The sequence below is a fragment of the Rhinolophus hipposideros genome, assembly GCF_964194185.1.
Source record: "Rhinolophus hipposideros genome assembly, chromosome: 14".
Lineage (NCBI taxonomy): Eukaryota > Metazoa > Chordata > Mammalia > Chiroptera > Rhinolophidae > Rhinolophus > Rhinolophus hipposideros.
The window spans coordinates 38,714,465-38,734,678 of NC_138060.1; the positions used below are offsets into that span (position 1 = coordinate 38,714,465).

At 36.8% G+C, this 20,214-nt stretch overlaps 1 protein-coding gene across 7 annotated transcripts in view; it reads right to left on the reverse strand.

Moving 5' to 3' along the window:
* TBC1D5 (TBC1 domain family member 5) overlaps positions 1-20,214 on the reverse strand; it is a 503,965-nt gene that overhangs the window by 193,658 nt on the left and 290,093 nt on the right. For all 7 annotated transcript variants that reach the window (XM_081072580.1, XM_081072576.1, XM_081072581.1 and 4 more), the window contains one exon: positions 911-1,013. In XM_081072580.1, coding sequence (XP_080928706.1) covers positions 911-1,013 — 103 coding nt within the window. The remainder of the gene's footprint in view (positions 1-910; positions 1,014-20,214) is intronic.

Sequence of the window (20,214 nt, forward strand, 5' to 3'; positions counted from 1 at the left end):
CTGTTCCACTGATCTACCTGTCCATTCCCATACTACCATCACATCACACTGGTTTGATCACAGAACATTTACAGAAGTTTTCATACCTCCCTTTGCCATTCTTCCCTTCCTGTAAATTCTCTGGTAACTTCAACATAACGATTATAATAATCACCACAACTACCAACATGAACCCTTAGTGAGAACTGTTTTTTTCAAATGGTCCTCAGATGGACATAGTGTACCTTTTCATGGTTAATTTATTAATTTAGCTTGAATTTCCACTTAGTATACATTTTAAGGAATATATAAAAATATTCAACGTCATGTATTTTATTAAAACATCATAAGCTTAAGTAGAAACCGAGATACTTCTTCATATAATAAACGATTTACATTTCAATAAAAATAAAACATAATCCAACAAGCTTCTTTGCTTTAGTAATAGGATGAATCAAAATCTCAAGATAACAAAGAATATCATATACATTTCAAAAAATTTGAAGAACTTTTTAAAGTTATAGTACTAGTGAATTTTAAAGAGTAAAAGGATACTTTATTTTTTACATGGCATGTCACATATTTATAAATGCTGTACTTAGAAACAATATTTATACATGCAACTCTGAAAAGTTTTATTACTAGATTGGCTTTGAAGATGTTGTTTATAAACAAACTCCCAAAAGTTGAAAGAAAAGATTGAATGCCTTATAGAAGACAATTTGGTGGAATGTCTGATAATAAGGAAGAAACATATGTGCTTCAATGAGCTTACTTTTCTCGCCATGCAGCTGAAAAGCAGCTCTTTGATTGCTCTACTATTATGATACAACTTTGGATACAATAAAGGCTACATTATTGCTCTATCATTTGTCAAGCTGTATAGAAAATTTTGAGTCAATGGATGCCACCTGTACGATATTTTCATTACCTGTTTATAAAGCAACTGCTCGTTTTCTCTAGCATAACAGAACAGAACATCTGTAAGAATTTTTCTCACATTTTCTTGTTGGAAAAACTGCATTTCAGGAAACCTGAAAAAAGAAAACACGAAAAGGATTGAAAGTGACTAGCATCATTCCAAGAATTACCCTCAAACTCTCATCTCTGAGAGGTGCCAAGGGCAGCTGGAGGTTTTAGTACAAGTCTGTATTGCCATACAACGTGTGCCATTGGTGAGACTGATATGTCAAGGAGAAAAGGGAGAGAAGAGGAAAATTATCATATCACAGAGGGAAATGATACCTTTCAAATCTAAACATTTCAAATGTTTTCCATATGCTTAAAGGCATCATTGCATGGTGAATACAATCATTTTTAAGCAAAGTGAATTATAGGCTACGTATTTGGGGTATGGGGTTGCTTTGTTTTAGCCCATTGGGTTTTGAGGACTAGAATGTGACCTTGTTAGTACCAACTTTTTGAAGAAATCATTATATTTTTTATGCAAATACCAGTATTTAAACTATTATACATGACCATTAGTGTTATCTGACTAAAATGCAGACTTTAAATGGAAGAAATTAGTATTGCTTAAATGCTCTCTGGATCAAAAATTCTACCTTAGAGGTAATGTGAAACAGCAAAAGGGCAGAATATTATTAACTTGAAAGGAGATAAATAGTTATTTATAATACAACTGCAAGAATCCAAACAGCAAACATGGTGTATAGCAATGCAATACACCATGAAAACACAAGGGAAGAGGGAATGTCACCTAGAAGTAAACAATCAAATGGGTTTAATCACAAAAGGTGTGAATAAGAATTTTTAGGAACATGGAACATCAGTAGGAAGGAAAGATAACCAAATCAGAAGAAAAGATACGAAGTTAATAAGCACAGTGCAGCATGGTAATTAGTCATCAGAAAGGAAAATGTTTCCAGGAAGTACCATTAGTTGGGAGCAGGAAAACAGGAGAAAAGTTAGAGCAGGTCTGAAAAGAGCTTTATGCTCAATTTTCAACTGAGGAAAAGCTACAGAGTGACTCTACATTGTTTTGAACAGGAAGTAACGAAGAATAGTATTTGAGTCCTCCCAGTGGGAATAAGCCTGAGAGAGGAGAGATTATAGGAGGAAGATAAGAGGGCATCATAATGAAATGAAATGGAAAAATCCCAAGCCTGAAAAGAAAAGCCGTGGCTCAAATTCATGTCGCACAATTGCTCGCTGTGTAACCTTGAATAAACTATTGCTTCCTCTGTGAAATAGGGATAATAATACTGAATCTGTGATCAAGATGAGACAGTGTGAAGGCACCAAGAACAGTGCTTGGCAAGTAGCAGCTGTCACAAATACAGGTCATTATTAGTCTTTGAGTATGGGTACTTCAGGTGATGGAGAATTAGGCTTTGCAACTAAAAACAGATTATGTGAGAGACTGAAGAGGAAGACCACCTGAAGCGTGGAGCCACAGGGCATTATTAAAACAGGAAAGACTCCTTAATGAATCTTGAAAAGAGCAGCAATGCTTGTTTTACTCCACATTACAGTGGTTTACGGACTCCTGTTTTATGCTTCATTCTGATCCTCTTCTGTCTCACTGTGAGTTACAACTTTCTCTCTAATCCAGGCGGGGTTCCTAGGTGAACCAGGCCAGTGGCTCGTGAAGCATTTCTTCTCTGGTCCCCATTTTTATAATAAGCTAAAGCGTATTTTATTTTGATCTGTTCATCTGACTTTTGCTTGAAATTCCCTTTGATGTACAAATGTCACCAGCTCTTTTCTCCAGCAGCAAAGAGGCCTCTTCTTTCGGGGGCCAGTAATAAACAGCCCACGCATCTGAGCAAGGTTACTTCCCTTCTCTGAGTAAATCTCAGTGTGATGACCCTCCAGACAGCACCCACTCAGGCAGGGGAGTTCACCGAGGGACAAGTGACCTTAGCACCTAAAGAACAGAAAAATTCACTTGAAAGTAGATTCAGAGCAAGAATAATGTATTATAGAAGCTACAGAAGTTCCAGAAAGATGTCAACGCCACAGAAGTAGGAAAGAAATAAAAAAACTCTTTAAATTACTTATTTGAGATTAAAGAAATTTGCTAAGGCCGTTAGAAACTCAAATATCCCAAAATATTCAGGATGAAGTAATTAGTAAAATAAATTGCTGAATAGACATTTCTTGGGGAAACTTACCAAGTTAAAACTAGAATAATCCTAAGAGGTAAAACTGTTCCCCTTCCTTCCTCAATAGGTGACTTACATGTAGCCTGTCTTTAAATAGGCTTCATGCCCCATGATTTAGACCATGTGGCTCAATGATTTTGTTCCCTTTCCTTAACTAGTCTTTGGAAATTTTCTATACATACCGGAATAACTAAATTCTGTGTAGCTGTTGCAATCTGAAAGGACTGTGTGACAAAATACTAAAAACTGCAACTTTCATCTTATAACAAATACCCACACACTATATAGTAAGAGTTTAATACCTAACTATTAAAAATATAAATGATATACCAATTCATAGTTTCATTTAAATGCATGCTATCCACTTGCAAGATTAAAAACTAGAGAGCTACAAGAATTAAATTACAGGGAGGTAATTTAAATTACCCATTTTTAGCAAATACACAATCAACTGAAAATGTGTACTAGACAGACATAGCATGCCTAAGCAATAACACACCATCTACAATTCTACTGTACAAAGCTAAAGTTTTAATTTATGAAGTTGCAAAATTCAAACACTTGTAAAATAGAGATAAGAGTAGATTGAACCCCTTCCATTAGCCAGCTTCATCACTAGTCAATTCTTGTTTTACATATACTCTTACTCAATGCTGCATTTTTAAGGAAATCTGAGAGGTCATCTATAAATATCGCAGTGTGCATCTCTCAAAGACAAGGACTCTTCATGATATAACCTAGTACCATTATAACCCTACTACCAATAAAACAATCCATTAATCAAATCAAATCAAATATCTAGTCAATGTTCAAATATCTCTAAAATTTTGGGGCCTGATGGGCCCTTGGGAGGTTTCCCCAGGTGTCTGATGGGGTTAATTGGAAAGACATGCAACAAGACAAGGTCTTGTCACAACACAGAGAGAAAATAAAGAGAAGCTAAGCAAGTATCTGGGCTGCCTGTAATGAAGAGTTCCTCAGACAACAGAGACAAAAAGAATATTTCCTAAGCAAGAAAAGGGTTAAGAAAACAGTGAAATGATAAAGCGTTTTGTCACTGAATTATAGTACATAATTAGGTAATTAGAAGTATTAAAACAGACAAAGCATTGGGCCCACATGAATTACTGAAGATGCAAGTATTCAATAAGATGCCCCAAGGGAAAAAATAAAGCCCTTGGTGAAGGTTTATAATCATGCAGTAGGACAGAGAAGCACAGAAGGACTTGGAGAAACAATAACTAATGTTATGCCCATACTTCAAAAACAGAGTTTCAAAACAAGCATTCATCCAAAATTTAAAATGAGTTGGTAAAAACTCCCTAGAATACTATTAAATACCAAAACAACTATACCTTACTCTGGTTTATTGTTTTATTAAAGAAAAACTGAAAAATCAAGCAACAACCATAAAGAGTAACAATGTGATATAGAATGAAAGCAGACACACCAGATACGTTTTCTTTCTGTGCTCCCTACTTTGGTTGATGATTTCACATTCTCCCTATTCAACCAAATCTGCTTTCTCTTTGTTCCAGGCACACAGCTGGATTTAATCCCCCAGGTTCCTTTTCAGTTAGCGGTGGCCATTGACTCAGAGCTAGCCAATGGAATGAGAGTGGAAGTGATGTGTGGTCACAAAACTTGTCCCTCCACCCCAACGAGGTCCCACAGACATTTCCCCTTCCAGCTGGAGAGAATGGAAAAGGTCATCTGGGATATCTGGGAAGCCACATGTGTATAGTTGTGATTCAAAACATATATATGCAACTTCTTTAACACAGTTCCCTTTTTTCTTGGATTGCTCGCTCCGAGGGAAGTGTTTAAGCAGTCCCATGGAGAGGTCCACATGGAGAGGAACCCGCGTGGATCCTCCATGCCTGCAGCTCCAGTTGATACCTGACTGTAACCTCTTGAGACTCCTAAGCCAGAACCTTCCAGCTAAACTGCTCCCAAATTCCTGATGTGCAGCAACTATGAAATCAATAATTATTGTTCCAAGTCAGTAAGTTTTGGTTGATTTATTATAGGAGCAATAGATAACTAAGACAAGTTTTGATACCTGAAATTGGGACATTGTTGAAAACCATAAAATATGTGGTAGAAGTGTGTATGGGACTGAACAGAAGCTGGAAGGATCTTGCATAAAGCATCAGTGGATGATTAAAGGGTGCGAATCAGACTGTTAGCAAAAGACAGACAGCCCACGAAGAAGCTGCCATTGAGGGCTTAAATGAAAGCGGGGAAAACATAGGGAAAACATTCCTTACAGTGTAGTGCCAACACAGAAGCCTCTAGTTATTTGGAAAACAGAAAGCGTACTCAGTAAACTAAGAATAGTAAACTAATCTAACTAAAGAGCTATCCAGGCAGTATTGAAGAAGCTGACAGGTTTATACTTGTTACTTATAGAATGAAAGAGGAGAAAAACAAAAGGAAGAACTGCTTAAAAACAAAGGTTCTGGGACTTGCTGGGTTTTAAATACAACTTTTTCTCATTCTCAGCCTCTCTAGTCAGCAAATGATGCTAACAATAAGACACTGCTTCTGGGCAAAGATCAAATCTAAGACACAGTCAGAAAAACAAGGTCTGAAAATGAAACCAAGGGTGTGACCGTAAAATCCTTTGTTAACATCTCAAAAAGCTCTCAAGTGGTGCCTTTGGAACCTCTGTCAGACAAGATGCTCTGATGTCCTGTGAAGATTTAGAAAGCATGCCTCACAGAGCCTTTAGCAGGTAGAGGCCAGGGCTGCTGCTAAACATACTACACTGTACAGGACAGCCTCTCACAGCAAAGAATTAATTGGCCCCAAACGTCAATAATCCCAAGGTCAAGAAACTCTGCATTGGAGTACATGAACCCAGAGGGCAGAAACAGTATCTAGTTATTTAATCTCCACCGCCTTCCGAATAAGACTTGAGATAAGTCACTTATGTTTCCATCTCCTGTTTCCTTCACAGAGTGGTTTGCATACAGAAAGCATCCGATAAATTCTTCTTGAACTGAAAAAGTGTTAAATCTAGGCCAAGAAGATTGACATAAAATATTATAGAGTACTGTTAAGACTCGGAGTCCCAGGTATTATTTCTATTTCTGCCATTAACTAGTTATATTTTCTTAAGGCACATTCTTTCTAAACTTCAACTTTCCACATCTGCAGAATGAAAGGATTTACTAGATGACTACCCATAACACAAATGCCTATTACGGATACCAGGAAATGGGGAAGATGAAAATACAAAACATAAGAACAAGGCTGCTGCTGGAGCCAGTGTTCCGACCGGAGACGGGGTTAATTCCCTTTGGTAAGACTGTTACTGCACCCACCCAGCCCCGACGCTGCCCCACCATGCTGCACTCCACACTGCTATCCCACCGTTTCCTCCACTGCCTCCTCATCCTCAGTTTAATGCAGAGGACGGCTAACGGCTGTTGTAGGAATAAGGCACATGGGTATCCAGGCTTTGGGAGAGACTGAGATACCAGATTTTCAAAGCCCCTGAAAAGCATGATATATATGACCCAAGACAGTCCAAGTCAGTCCAGAAATCTACAGTGGTGACAGGACATGGGACTCCTTCTGCCAGATGGTTCAATACAATTGATATTCTGGCTGACAACTGAGAAAAAGAACCTTGGATTATTTTATTTTATTTTTGTGGGACATAGCAACCCTAAATCCATAGGACACATCAGGCTTCAAGTCCCCCGCAGAATTCTAAAACAAACTTTGCTGGTGAGGATGTCTAATACTGTTACTGTAAAAAAATGAAGCCAACACAATGAAGGATGCGGAGGCAGAAATGAAAGATACAATCAGAGTTGAGAATCTTACCAAATTAGAAAACTATGGGAAGATTTTGGCAGCGAAGAATGAATGCTGTACTGACAACAATATTGATTTACTGGAGAAAATTCAGATCCAGTTAACACAATCATTTCAAAGAGAGGAGAAGCCCTCAAAAGATGAAGCAGAGGGGCGGCCAGATGGCTCAGTTGGTTAGAGCGCGAGCTCTCAAGGTTCCCAGTTCAATTCCCGCATGGGATGGTGGACTGTGCCCTCTGCCACTAAAGGTTGAAAACGGCGACTGGACTTGGAGCTGAACTGTGCCTTCCACAACTAGATTAAAGGACATCGATTTGGAGTTGATGGGCCCTGGAGAAACACACAGTTTCCCAATATCCCCCAATAAAAAAAAGAAAAAAAAAAGAAAAAAAGTGAAGCAGAAAACAAGAAAACCACTGATAAGCTGCTCAGAAAAATGTTAGCAAGAGAGTCAACTGGCATAGTCTATATGACTTTTTAGTAAATACATTAAAAAACAATCCCAGGTAAAAATTCAATTTATAAGGTTTACATTGTTTCTAGAGTACCATAATTCCCTACACGTTTTAATTACTGAGTTAGAATATTAGAATAAGATACAAGATTGGAAGTACACCAGAAACATTTTAGTTTCTTAGGGCTAAGAAGTTGCCGGTCTTCTGCATGAACATGTATAAATATCTTTTTGCATTATGTATGTCATCATGATATAAAAACAAGTCAGACTCTAGGAATTTTGGGAAATACAGACTCACTGAGGTATTTTGACTATTAATTGAAATACAGAGGTTTCATTAATCATGAAAATAAAAGAGACAAACATACCTCACAATAATGCACTCAACCAAATAAGAACTTAGTGTATTCATTTACAAAAAGTTTGCGAACTTAGTTAAATGCAGAATTTTTGTTCCTTCTCTCTGAGTTTATAAACCTTCAACCAGAAGATTTTTAAGGTGCTTATCTGAGTCACTACTTTAACTAACTGTGAAATCCTTTGTTTTACCAGGGTTCTGAACAAATAGATTTTAACTTTTTGGCAAGTCATTGACCCCTTTGAGGCATTTTTACCACAAAAAGCCTTATCCACAAAATATCTGACCAACACTTTCATGAGTAGGAAGACTCTAAGGTTAAGAATCCATCCTCTAGATGTTAGCTTCCCACAGTGGTAGTTATTTTACATACATTGGAATAAAAACAAAACAGGGTATGTGTTCATCAAAGAAAACAACTTTTAGTCTCACTGAGTCTTAACTCATGTCATTCTTCAAGATAAACTTTATTTTCATTCAGGATTTATTGTATTTAGTACCATCTTGACTTTCTAATGTACATTTAACATAAAACTCAAAAGGAGAACCACTAATATAAAAAGTGGTCTCCTTGTAATAGGGACTGAAGGAATATAAGTACGATGTGAGGAAGAAGACAGTCAACTGTGCATGACTGTTTTTTTTTTTTTAAGTTTAAGCTTATTCCTCATTGGTCCCAAAAGAAAGATGAATTCATTTGTCCAATGAACAGGCATTTATTGAGCATCTATCATGTTCTAAGTGTTGTGCTAAACACTGTAGATGTAAAGATGGACAAGATATAATCTTGGACCCTAAAGTATTCACCGTCTCTGTGCTAGGAAAAAACACACACACATACATGTATTTATATATATAAATATATATAAATATAAATAGTTAAATAGAACGGATGTTATAAAGGAAGTTTTTCAAGGTGCTACAAAAACACAGGGAGGGAGCCCTGACTTCTGCTTGAAAGGATATGGGAAGGCTTCACTGAAAAGATTATGCCTGAGCTGAGTATTGAATTCAGAGGGCTTTAAATGGAAACTGTTCATACACACAGGCATGAGAAAGGCATTCCAGAAAGGATTGCCAAGATACAGTAGTGTGAGAAGGAAAGTGGTACACTTAAGGAAAGATAAGATCGTACACTCTGGCTCTAACAGAGTGAATGGCATGTGGCAAGTAATTCTAGAAACTGATGGGGAAGGTGTTGGTGAGATATAAAGACAGATCATATCTGTACCAACACGCTGGGGTGGTGAGTCTCAGTGACTGTGGGATGCTACTGGGAAGCCAGGGATGTTAAAAAGGTCTGTAAGCGCCAAGATCATAAGCAGGGAATGTGGACATAAGACCATAGAGAACAGAGAGGAAAGGACACATTGGAAAGATACTCGGGAAGCACCATGGCAGGACGTGGTGATCATTTGGATACGGAAGGGTAATGGGACAATAGAGTAGAACCTAATAGATACTAGGTTTCTGGCTGGGATGACAACTAGTCCCATTAACTCACAAAGTAAGTAAGGGGCAAGCCTCAATAGAATAAGCTTGTCTTTTAATAAATAAGCATAGTTTGAGGTGCCCGATGGAAAGCCAGAAGATGAGGTCTGCAGGCAGTTAAGAGACTCTGATTATAAGTAAATGAGCCTAGCTAGAGATACAGATTTAGGAGTCATCAGGAGAGGTAAGGCTTGCTATGAATGAGTTCTCCCAGAGAGGGGAAGTAAGTGACAAGGAAAAAATTCTATGGTAAGACAGGATATAAAAGGTAGACAAAAAGGAAGAGACTGAGTTCTAAAGATAGTGGAAGAATCATGCAAACATTTGTCTTAGAAGTCAGCCAAGGGAGAACAGTTTCATGCAAGATAAAATAACAGAGGGAGATGAGAATAGAATTACCAAAACAATTAATTAGATTGAGAAACTAGGAAGTTATTGGCTATTTTAACAAGCCATTTCTTTTGGAGTAAGATGGTGGAAACTAGAACTCAGTGGGTTGAGGAATAAAGGGAAGATAGAAAAATGTGTAGCTAGCTTGAGTCAAACAAGATAGGATCCTAAACAGGCAGAATTTTTCTTTCCTCTGAACCTGTAGAACAGACATCAATAAAAACAAAGATTATAAATTAATTTTTATGCATTCCAAATATTTTTATTGTGCACTTCTGTTTTCCTCTGCAAATGCAAAAATGTTTAAGTTATTTCCATATTAATTTTTAAAGTGTATACTTTAATGGTTTTTAGTATATCCACAGATATGTGCCACTATCAATACAGTCAATAGAATATTTTCATTACCCCAAAAAGAAACCTCGTACCCTGTTATCACCTCCCTATGCTCTGAATGCTAACCTAATTTGTTTGTACAGACTTCCCTGTTTTGGACGTCTCAATGTGAATATCATATATATGTTGTCTTTTGTGACAGATGTCATTCACTTAGCATGATATTTTTATGCTGTAGCATGTATCAATACTGTATCCCTTCTATATATGCATTTTTATTTGAATAAATATATGGATAAATAATTCAAAAATACTATAAGAACTGAGTACTGAAGAAAACCTAGGAGATAAAATAGACATTTTACAGGTATTTTTAAAGAAAGATAATAAACATAAAATGTACATGATCTGTACAAGAACAGAAGAGACACTATTTTCTTTATTAGGATCCTCAACTTGTAGAACAGTAGCTGGTACACAGTAATTTCTCAAGGAGTATTTGTTGAATGAATAAATAAATTGACAAACCTACAAACAAACCAACCTACGAAAAGTTAAACCTACGGACTCAGGGACCAGAGGTGGAGAAGCGAAGCATAAGAAAGTGTAAACCACAGTTCTGCTGTCTTTGTTTCTGCAATTAATAAAGACAAAAGAAACATGCAGCTTTCATAGGCCATAAAGTGGTGGTGAACACTGATTTTAAAAGAGGCAAAGAAAAGAAAGTAGGAATTTGCTGTGGTGACAAGGTGTAGAAGCTGGCCCAAGAAGATTGTAGAAAAATTTCCAAAATTCTAAAATGGAAAGTGAGAGTTTGAAATTACCATACAGGTGAGAAGATGAAACAGAAGGGTTAGGATGACAGGAAATATCAAAGAATGCATCATGGGAAAGGGCAGGTGGGGCTGGAATTTCAGGAGGTGGTATCCGTCACCATCTAAATAAAGGTTTTTTTTTATATCAAAGGTTCTATCTAGTTCTCTAATATCCTGAGTTACATAGCAAGCTGCCATCTCTCTCACTGCCTCCTGCTCCCTCTTGTTAAAAACAAACAAACGAGAGAAAAAAAACACCCACAAAACGGTTCTACTCTACCATAAAGATGAAAAATTAGGAAAAAAAATAGGTAGATATAGTCGGAACTGAAAATACAGACTTTATTTTGAAGTTTTTCAATAGTTAAGAAAAAATTGTGAAAGTAGTAATTCAAAGCATTTACCCTCGAAGTAGCAGAGCAGTTTCAATTTCAAATCTGCGTGACAGTTCTAAAAGGTTATGTTACATCACTGAACAGGTTATGTCTAACTAGGAATATTTCAGGAGGGGTATGACTTTACCATCCACCAGACTACTTTTTAACCTACTCGTCGGCAATAAGTGAACCCACCACTACAAACAGTGCTGAAAAATCAGGCTTACTCTAAAATTACTCTAAAACAAGGAGGATCTCAAAAGCAAAAGCTTTTCAGCAGCTCAGGGTGACACTGCTGAACTGTCGCGACCGATGCCAGGGCTCCTGAATTCCAACGATTAGGAGCATCAGCATACTACGAATCGAAGCACTGGAACTGTGTAGCATGCAGCAAATACACCTAGATTTTCACTCAAATACTGAAAAAAAATATTTTTTTTTAAGTTTTAAAATAGCCCATAAATTGGAATAAATGTGTGGTAAGAACTTGCATGCTTAAATGGAGCGGAAATGGGAAACACACATATGAACTACAGGAATCGAACCAGGAAAACACATTTCTAAATAAATGCATGCAACCACAATAATCAAGTATTTTGTTTTTACCTTAACTGTTGTCAAATGAAGAAGGACTACAGGCCATTTAACAGAAGAACCGTTTCTTATATTCCTGAAAATCTGTTTTTCCCCTTCTTTAATATTTAAAATACACACACAGGTTGCCGACAACTCTTAAAGAGCGGCTTGTGTTGTAGTTTTCACTTTCTCGGCTGTGAACAAGTGCATATGTGAGGGCTGGTCGTGCATGCACAAGCATGTACTTTGCCTGCGTTAAATAAAACCACAACACAACACCAAGTACATCCACTCATTCATGTGTGCCTGCAGTCCACCTCGAGGAGACTGAAAATATAAATACAAGCTGCTATTTTGCTGTGATCACACGAACATGGCAGCTTGTGTGTTTTTTTTTCCTCTCTAACATTTTAACACTGGGCAGATTGTCTGCATTAACACACACCAAAATCAATTCTGTTTTGAAATTGCCTGTAAAATCTTCCTTCCCTAAGGAATTTCTTTTTTATTTAAGTAAAAAATGGGCTTGGAGGAAAAGTGTATAAACCAACATTTAGGACATATTAAACTTATAAAGTGTGACAATCAAGTCACACTTTACAGAGCACTAACAGTATTTCTCCCCAAATGGAAACTGGAGAAGATGGACTTTAAACAAGGGGGAAAAAAAATCAACACATTAACTTCATAAAATCACTTTTGTATACCACTAATAAGAGAAAAAATTTTCGAAGTACTCTAATTTCAAGCTGCCTACTACAATGTAATAGTAACTACATTTGATCAAAAACTCAAATAAGTCTTGTGTACTATAAAAATTCATGAAGGTTTTTTAAGGGCAGAGAAATGACGATAAAAGTAAATATTTAGAGTAAGTCATATCTAAAAGTTCACTACCAATAAAAAATGAAATGCAGACATTCGTATCATATACTATAAAAAATATAGCAACAATGAATTACCTACAGTGCTGTCCAATAGAACTTCCTACAACAGAAGTGTCCTGTATCTGTGCTATCCCATACAGCAGCCATTAGCACTTGAAATGTGGCTGCTATGAATGAAGGCGATTTTAAATTTTATTTACTCTTAATTAGTTTAAATTTAAGTAGTCACATGAGCCTGGTGGCTAGCAAAATGGAGCCACCAGTTTTCAAAAGAGAATTTTTGCAATTATTAATGAATCCACAAAATATCAAATGACAAGCTGAAAATAACTGAGGAGAGAGACAAAGTTTGCTTAAATAATGTCTAAAGCTTGGCCCATATGTTAAATTTAAACAAAAGGAAGCATTAAAATGAGAAAGTGGAATCTTTATAGATCTAATCAGATCATGGAGGTTCAAGGAGGAAAGTATGTAATTAACTGGTGAATGAGCTGCCTGCAGTGCTAACTGCAATAAACTTACAAACACCAGAATTAGACCAAAAATTGAAGAGAAGGACCAGCACATCCTAAGGGTGATCAGATACAGTCAAGTTACAATTTTAAAAGTTAAAGAATTTTAATCATTTAATTGAAAGGAGAGGAAGAACACATTTGAAGAAAACATGATACTTTTTGGCAATAGCTTATAAATATGTTAATTTGCAAATGATGTTATAGACACTTTAAATATACTTTTAGAATAGACCTTGATAGACCAAATAACAGACTTCTTTGGCATGTAATATGGAAATGATATTTTATTCTGAACTCAATACTTCCCATCATTTAAAATAATACTGAATTTCATTTAATGTTACAGCCTACGAAGCATGGCAAAATTGGTTCGGAATGGACGATTCAAGTTCTGAATTAAAAATGCTGTAAATTGGAAACCCCTTGATTTGCCTTTTGATTATCACTTTTTTCAGTAATAAAAATGAGAACAGTAACAACCTCATTAGGTTGAGGTAAAGAACAGTTAATTGAATTGAATACAAAACCCTTTTAGGCCAAAAAGGGTTAGGAGAATAAACGAGTATTAAAATTAGTTGAAAGAGGAGATAATATTTAATACAGTGGCATTCAGATCAAATAAATTCCATAATGATGGCAACAACGACGCACAGCTCATTAGCCTTGTTTATATTCAGGCGAGGAGGCCGGTAATAGTATTAATTTTTTAAAAAGTGTGCTTGTATGTATGAGGACTGAAAATATTAGAGACTGTTACTACTAAAATCAAACAACTGATCATAAATATTAAGATTCACAATCAATGATCATTTATTAAACATCAACTTGACTCTGTATGGTAAGACCAAAAACAAGATTAGGTCCACGCCCTCCAGGGGTTTATTAGGTCTGAAAGATGAGACCTGGGCTAACACCAGAGCTCTTGTACTTACTGTTTCTATTATAGCACCAGTTCTCTTGCACTGCAACTTTTTTGGGCTGCTTTCTCTATCAGACTTTGAGTTTCTTAAGGGTTCATGTCATATTTATCTTGGCATCTCCAGTGCCTGGCACGCGGAGGAGATTAATATAAATGTACTGAATATGCTGGCAGATTGAATACCTTGGCAGGTCTCAGTAAATATAAGACGAAACAAAATTACGCAATAGCATCAAAAAGTTATTAAGAAAATTCTACTAGAACATAGATAGAATAGGCACAAATTATTTCCAATTGTGAAAACTGGAAAATGCTTCACGCACATAGTGGTGATGAACTCAGGCTTTGAAGGATGAATTGTCAGAAATCCCCCTGGTGGAGGGGGGCAAGAAAGGAGGGGTTAGTAGCATTCACAAGAGGAGAGGCCAAGTTATGCAAAGCATGGAAAAAGGAAAGCACAAAGCTGTTCAAGAAATAATGCCCCAGCACTGGTCTACGGGCAACTGTGGAAGGACTTCAGGTTTCAGGCTCCGCATATACAGGGTCTGAACATTGCTACTTCATCTTAACAGGTAAAAAGCTGAGCAGACTCAAAAATCAACAAGTCTTCCTGGAACCATAGAATGGAGAGGACACAGGGCAAACTGCTGTCCCCGAAATTGGAGAGACAGACAGGGAAATAAGGGAGTTACAACTTACCAGAGAGACTCACAAGCAGGAACCAGTGCCTGGGCAGGAAAACCTGAGCTCCAACTGATGAACTATTCATGAGTTAGAGACTCCAGGTGGACCCACTCATACAGGGGCCTCACTATATTGGGAGATTTACTTCTAGGAGCTCAACCAGGTTCCCACAGTAAATATGAGAGAAAAATCCCCTCAGCTTCCAGCAGTGGGGTGGGAAAAGGAGCAATTTCTGAATAGAGCACTCTGTTCTTCCTAACAAGGCCTGCCCTCAGGGAAAACTAGTTAACCAGAGCCCAACCTGCTGGATATCACCAGAACCTAAACCACCTGGGAAAGGAGAAATGCCCAACCCCAGCCTACTCTAGCCATCCTGTCTCATCTAAGGCAGGGGAAGGCGGAGAAACACTTGTGAACCTCACAGTCCAGAGGCACAGGCTTAAGAAAAGACTGAGACCTAATCATAGGACTCAAGCCTTCCCTTTCCCCTTCATTTTATCACGGCATTACTAAAAGCCTATTGACAGCACTTCCTTTTCCCCACTACATTATGTCTGGCTATCAAGAAAAATTACAAGACATACCAAAAGGCGAAAAGCACAATTTGAAGAGACACAGTAAGCATCAGAACCAGACAAGGTGGATACATTAGAATTATGAGTTCAGGAATTTAAAAAATATATATGATTAGTATGCTAAGGGCTCTAATGGATATAATGAGAGCATATAAGAACAGATGAGCAGTGTAAGCAGAGAGATGGAAATCCCAAGAACGAAGCAAAAGAAATGCTAGAGATTAAAAACACTGTAGCAGAAATGAGGAATACCTTTGATGGGCTTATTAGAAGACTAACATGGCTGAGGAAAGAATCTCAGAGCTAAAGGATATATTGATAGAGTCCTCAAAACCTAAAAAGCAAAGAGAGCCAAGACAGAAAAAGAAAAAAAAAAAAGAACAGAAAAGCCAAGGGCTGTGGGACAACCATAAAAGGTGTAACATATACATAATGGGAATATCAGAAGGAGAAAAAAGAGAGAAAGGAACAGAAACAGAGATTTGAAAAAATACTGAGAAATTCCCCCCAATTAATGTAAGACACTAAACCACAGATCTAGGAAGCTCAGAAAACACCAAGCAGAATAAATACAAAAAGAACTATATCTAGGCATATCGTTTTCAAACTACAAAAAAATCAAAGATAAAGTTCTGAAAGAAGAAAAAGAAACACCTTTTCTATACAGAAAAAAAAGATAGAAATGACATCCAATTTTTCAGAAACCACGCAAGCAAGAAGAAAGTGGAGTGAAATAGTGAAAGTGTTGAGAGAAAAAAAAATACCCCCCTAAAACCCACCCAGCTAGAATTCTGCACCCTGCAAAATTATTCTTCAAAAGTGAAGGAGAAAAATAAAATAAACATTTTAGCATTCCTTCAAAAAAAAAAAGTGAAGGAGAAATAAAGATATTCTCAGACAAATAAACAAAAATAGGGGATCTATGGCCAGTAGACCTGCTCCAAGAGAAATGATTTAAAAAGTGCTTTAGAGAACAGATAAATAACCAAGGTCAGAAATGTGGATCTACATAATGAAAGAGCATAAGAAGGAAAATATAAGTGAAGACAAAATAAAAACTTCTATTTTTCTTATTCTTAATTGATGTAACAGATAACAGTTTGATCAAAATAGTAACAACTATGTATTCAATTGTGAATGCTCATGTGAGTGTACACATATATACATATGTATATACTGGGGGTGCCCCCAAAATGTATACAGATGGACACTTTGGTCAACGTTGATCAAGCAGTAGTTCGCTGTAATCAGAACTGTCTGGACGCTGATAGGAACCACTTTGCGCACCTCTTATAATTGCAGAAGTCAAATGTGACTTGTATTCATCTTTTGTTATTGGTATATATTGAGTATTACAATTTTAATAGTTTTTCTTTCTTAAAATGTGTATACATTTTTTTTGGCACCCTTTGTATATGCTTATGTATGCTTACATATAAATCAAATGAATGAAAGAAATGAGATAGGAGGGAAGAATTAGGATTATTTTGTTACTATAAGTTACTCACACTATCTGTGAAGCGGTAATGTTATTTGAAAGTGGATTTGCATTAGCTGAAATGTATACTGCAAATTCTAGGGCAACCGCTAAAAAAATACAAGAAGAAATATAACCAATATGCTAAGAAAAAAGAAAAAATGGAATAATATAAAATGCTCAATTCACACAATGAAAGGCAGAAAGAGTGGAAGACAAAAACTGGAACAAAGAACAAAGGTAATACATAGAAAACAGTAACAAATAGATAATAATCCAACTATATCTATAATCACTTTGAACGTTAATAATCTAAATGCACCAATTAAAAGAGTGTCAGCACAGATCAAAAAAATAAGAACCGACTATATGTTGTCTACAAGAAACCCATTTTAAATATAAAGACACATGTAGATTAAAAGTTAGAACATACCATGCTAACACTAATTAAAAGATTAAAAAGAGCATTACATAATTAAAAAAGGGGTCAGTTCTCCCAGAAGACATAACAATCCTTCACATGCATGTGCCTAACAAAAGAACATCAAACTATATACGGAAAAACACTAATAAAATTGCAAAAAAAAAAAAAAAAAGAAAAGAATCCACTATCATGGTTGGCAACTTCAACACCCCACTATCAGCACTGGACAGATCTGGCAGGCAAAAAAATCAGTAAAGACATAGTTGAACTCAACAATATCATCAATCAAATGGATATAATTGACATCTATACACTAGTACATCTTCAAACAACAGCAGAACACACATTCTTCTCAAGCTCATGTGGAATATTCACAAGATAGACCACATTCTGGACCATAAAACACACCTTAATAAATTTGACGAACTAGAAATCATACAATGTCTGCTCTCAGACCACAATGAATTAAAGTAGAAATCAATAATAAAAAGATAAATGGAAAATCCTAAAAGGGAACTGTGTGTGTGTGTGTGTGTGTGTGTGTGTGTGTGTGTGTGTGTGTGTGTGTGTGTTAAGAAGTAAGTCCATTCTTTTCCAGACCAGAGAGTCAAAGGTGTCTTAAGATTAGGCAATTGTCATGACTAGAAATCTGCTTTGAGAAAGTAAAGCTGTAACACATGGATAGGACTGGAAGAGATAGGTAATCCAAGACAACAAGTGACAAGAGAATAGGTAGGAGGTAAAAAGGACCTGAAACAGCAGTAAAAATGGAACAGAACTGATGAATGGGAGAAAACTACATATAATGACTCTCTAATTTGTATTTTAATATATAAACTGTATATCCTCGACCTGTCCACTCTTAAACATCTTTATTACTGCACCTTTAGTCTAAGTCACTGACATCACTCAGATTAGAATACTGCAATAGAATCATTCCTAGCTGCTTTTCCAGCTTCCATTCTTACCTCCACCTTCACCACACTATCACGGCAGCCAGAATTATCTTTTCAGACATCACACCCCTGCTCAGTATCTTCCAATGGCTTCCCATTGCAATTGGAATAAAATCCAAACTCCTTACCAGGTTTGCACAAGCTTTTGCCCTCCTCTCAGATTTCCCTACTTAAATCACTTGCCTCCAGCCATACCTGCCTTTCCTTTGTTCCTCCAAATGCTGAGCTTATTTTATCTGAGGGACTTTGCACCAGCTGTTCCCTCTGCCTGGGATGTTCTTCCCCTAAATCTTCAAGACTGGCTTTTAAATTTTTTCACATCTCAAATGTCTTCTTAGAAATGCCTTTTCATATCACTGTTTCTAAAGCAGCCGTCCCTCTAGGTTAATAGCTGTCCTATTCACCTTCTTTATTTCTTCACAGCTATTAGCACCCTCTGCAATTATCCTCTTTATCTATACATGCTGATTGTCTTACTCACCCACCCTCCAACACTGAAATGTACTTCCTCTGATAGCAGGACTTTGTCTGTCTTACCCACCACTGTTTCCACAATGCAAAGGATGAGCCTGGAACACAGTAGACATTCAATAAATAGACATTAAATAAAAAACCTAGAATTCGTATCACAGATGTCAGTGAACTAGCAACACTGTATAACATTCACTGAGCTATACTTTCCTTCTCCTACTGCATTATGTGCTGCTTTACAAACTGGATTGAAAACCATGGATTTTAGATTGTGTAGTGCCTTATAAAGAAAATGTATTACCTAAAGTAGTAAAATTATTCAAGCTATTCAGCTTTACGATTAGGCAATTTGGTGGTTTTAAAATAAGGCTGACAGTCTTACCCTACAAGCTAAGTTACTTGCCACAAAATGTATATAGAGATGGGAAGGAAACTTACTTTAAATGTAGAGAAAGCCATGGGAGAGCTTTCTGGGGAAGAAGGTATGCAACCTCCCCAACCTATGCTATGAACTATAGGGCCTCCTAGCTGCCTTCCCTTCCCTAAATCTCAGGTTTGCCAACTTAATTAAAATGTACCAGTGGAGACAAATTATATATATATACATACACACACATATATATATATACACACATACATATATATGTATGTACGTATATATACGTATATATACGTACATATATATTAGCCACATATGTGTTATATATAATATGCATATAACACACATACATTTTTATAAGAAAAATGCACAGAAAATATAAAACCAAATAGTTACAAGGATACAGCTTGTAAGAAATAACACTTTCAGGGCAGCTAGATGGCTCAGTTGGTTAGAGCACAAGCTCTGAACAACAGGGTTCCCAGTTCGGTTCCCACATGGGCCAGTAAGCTGTGCCCTCCATAACTAGATTGAAGACAATGAGCTGCTGCTGAGTGTCTGGAGGGGCGGCCTGATGGCTCAGTTGGTTGGAGTGTGAGCTCTCAACAACAAGGTTGCCGGTTCAATTCCTGCATGGGATGGTGGGCTGTGGCCCCTGCAACTAAAGATTGAAAACGGCTACTGGACTTGGAGCTGAGCTGCGCCCTCCACAACTAGATTGAAGGACAACGACTTGGAGCTGATGGGCCCTGGAGAAACACACTGTTCCCCAACAGAATTTAAAAAAGAAAGAAATAACACTTTCTAACACAGCAAAACAGAAATGTTTGGCTAAGTAACCAAATGATGAATAGGCTCCCAATACCACTATCTATTTGGTTTAGCTATCTGAGTTTTATTTCCCTTCTCTTGTCTGCTATTTGAATCAATGTGGCCCAATGGCTTCTAAGTATGTGCCTCTGCCCTAGTGCCATAGTACCTCCATTTTCATTTAATAAAGGTAGAGAGATTGATTAGAATCCTTCTTATTAGCCACTTCAAGCTGATGCTGTCAAGTTTTCTAAGATAACTAGCTAGCATTTTTTATAAAGAGATACCTTTACTGCTTGGTTAGCAAAATATATCTTTCATTTTGTTTTTAAAAGCCTATCTTACTGCCACTGATTACCTAGTTACTTAAATGATGGATGAGGAA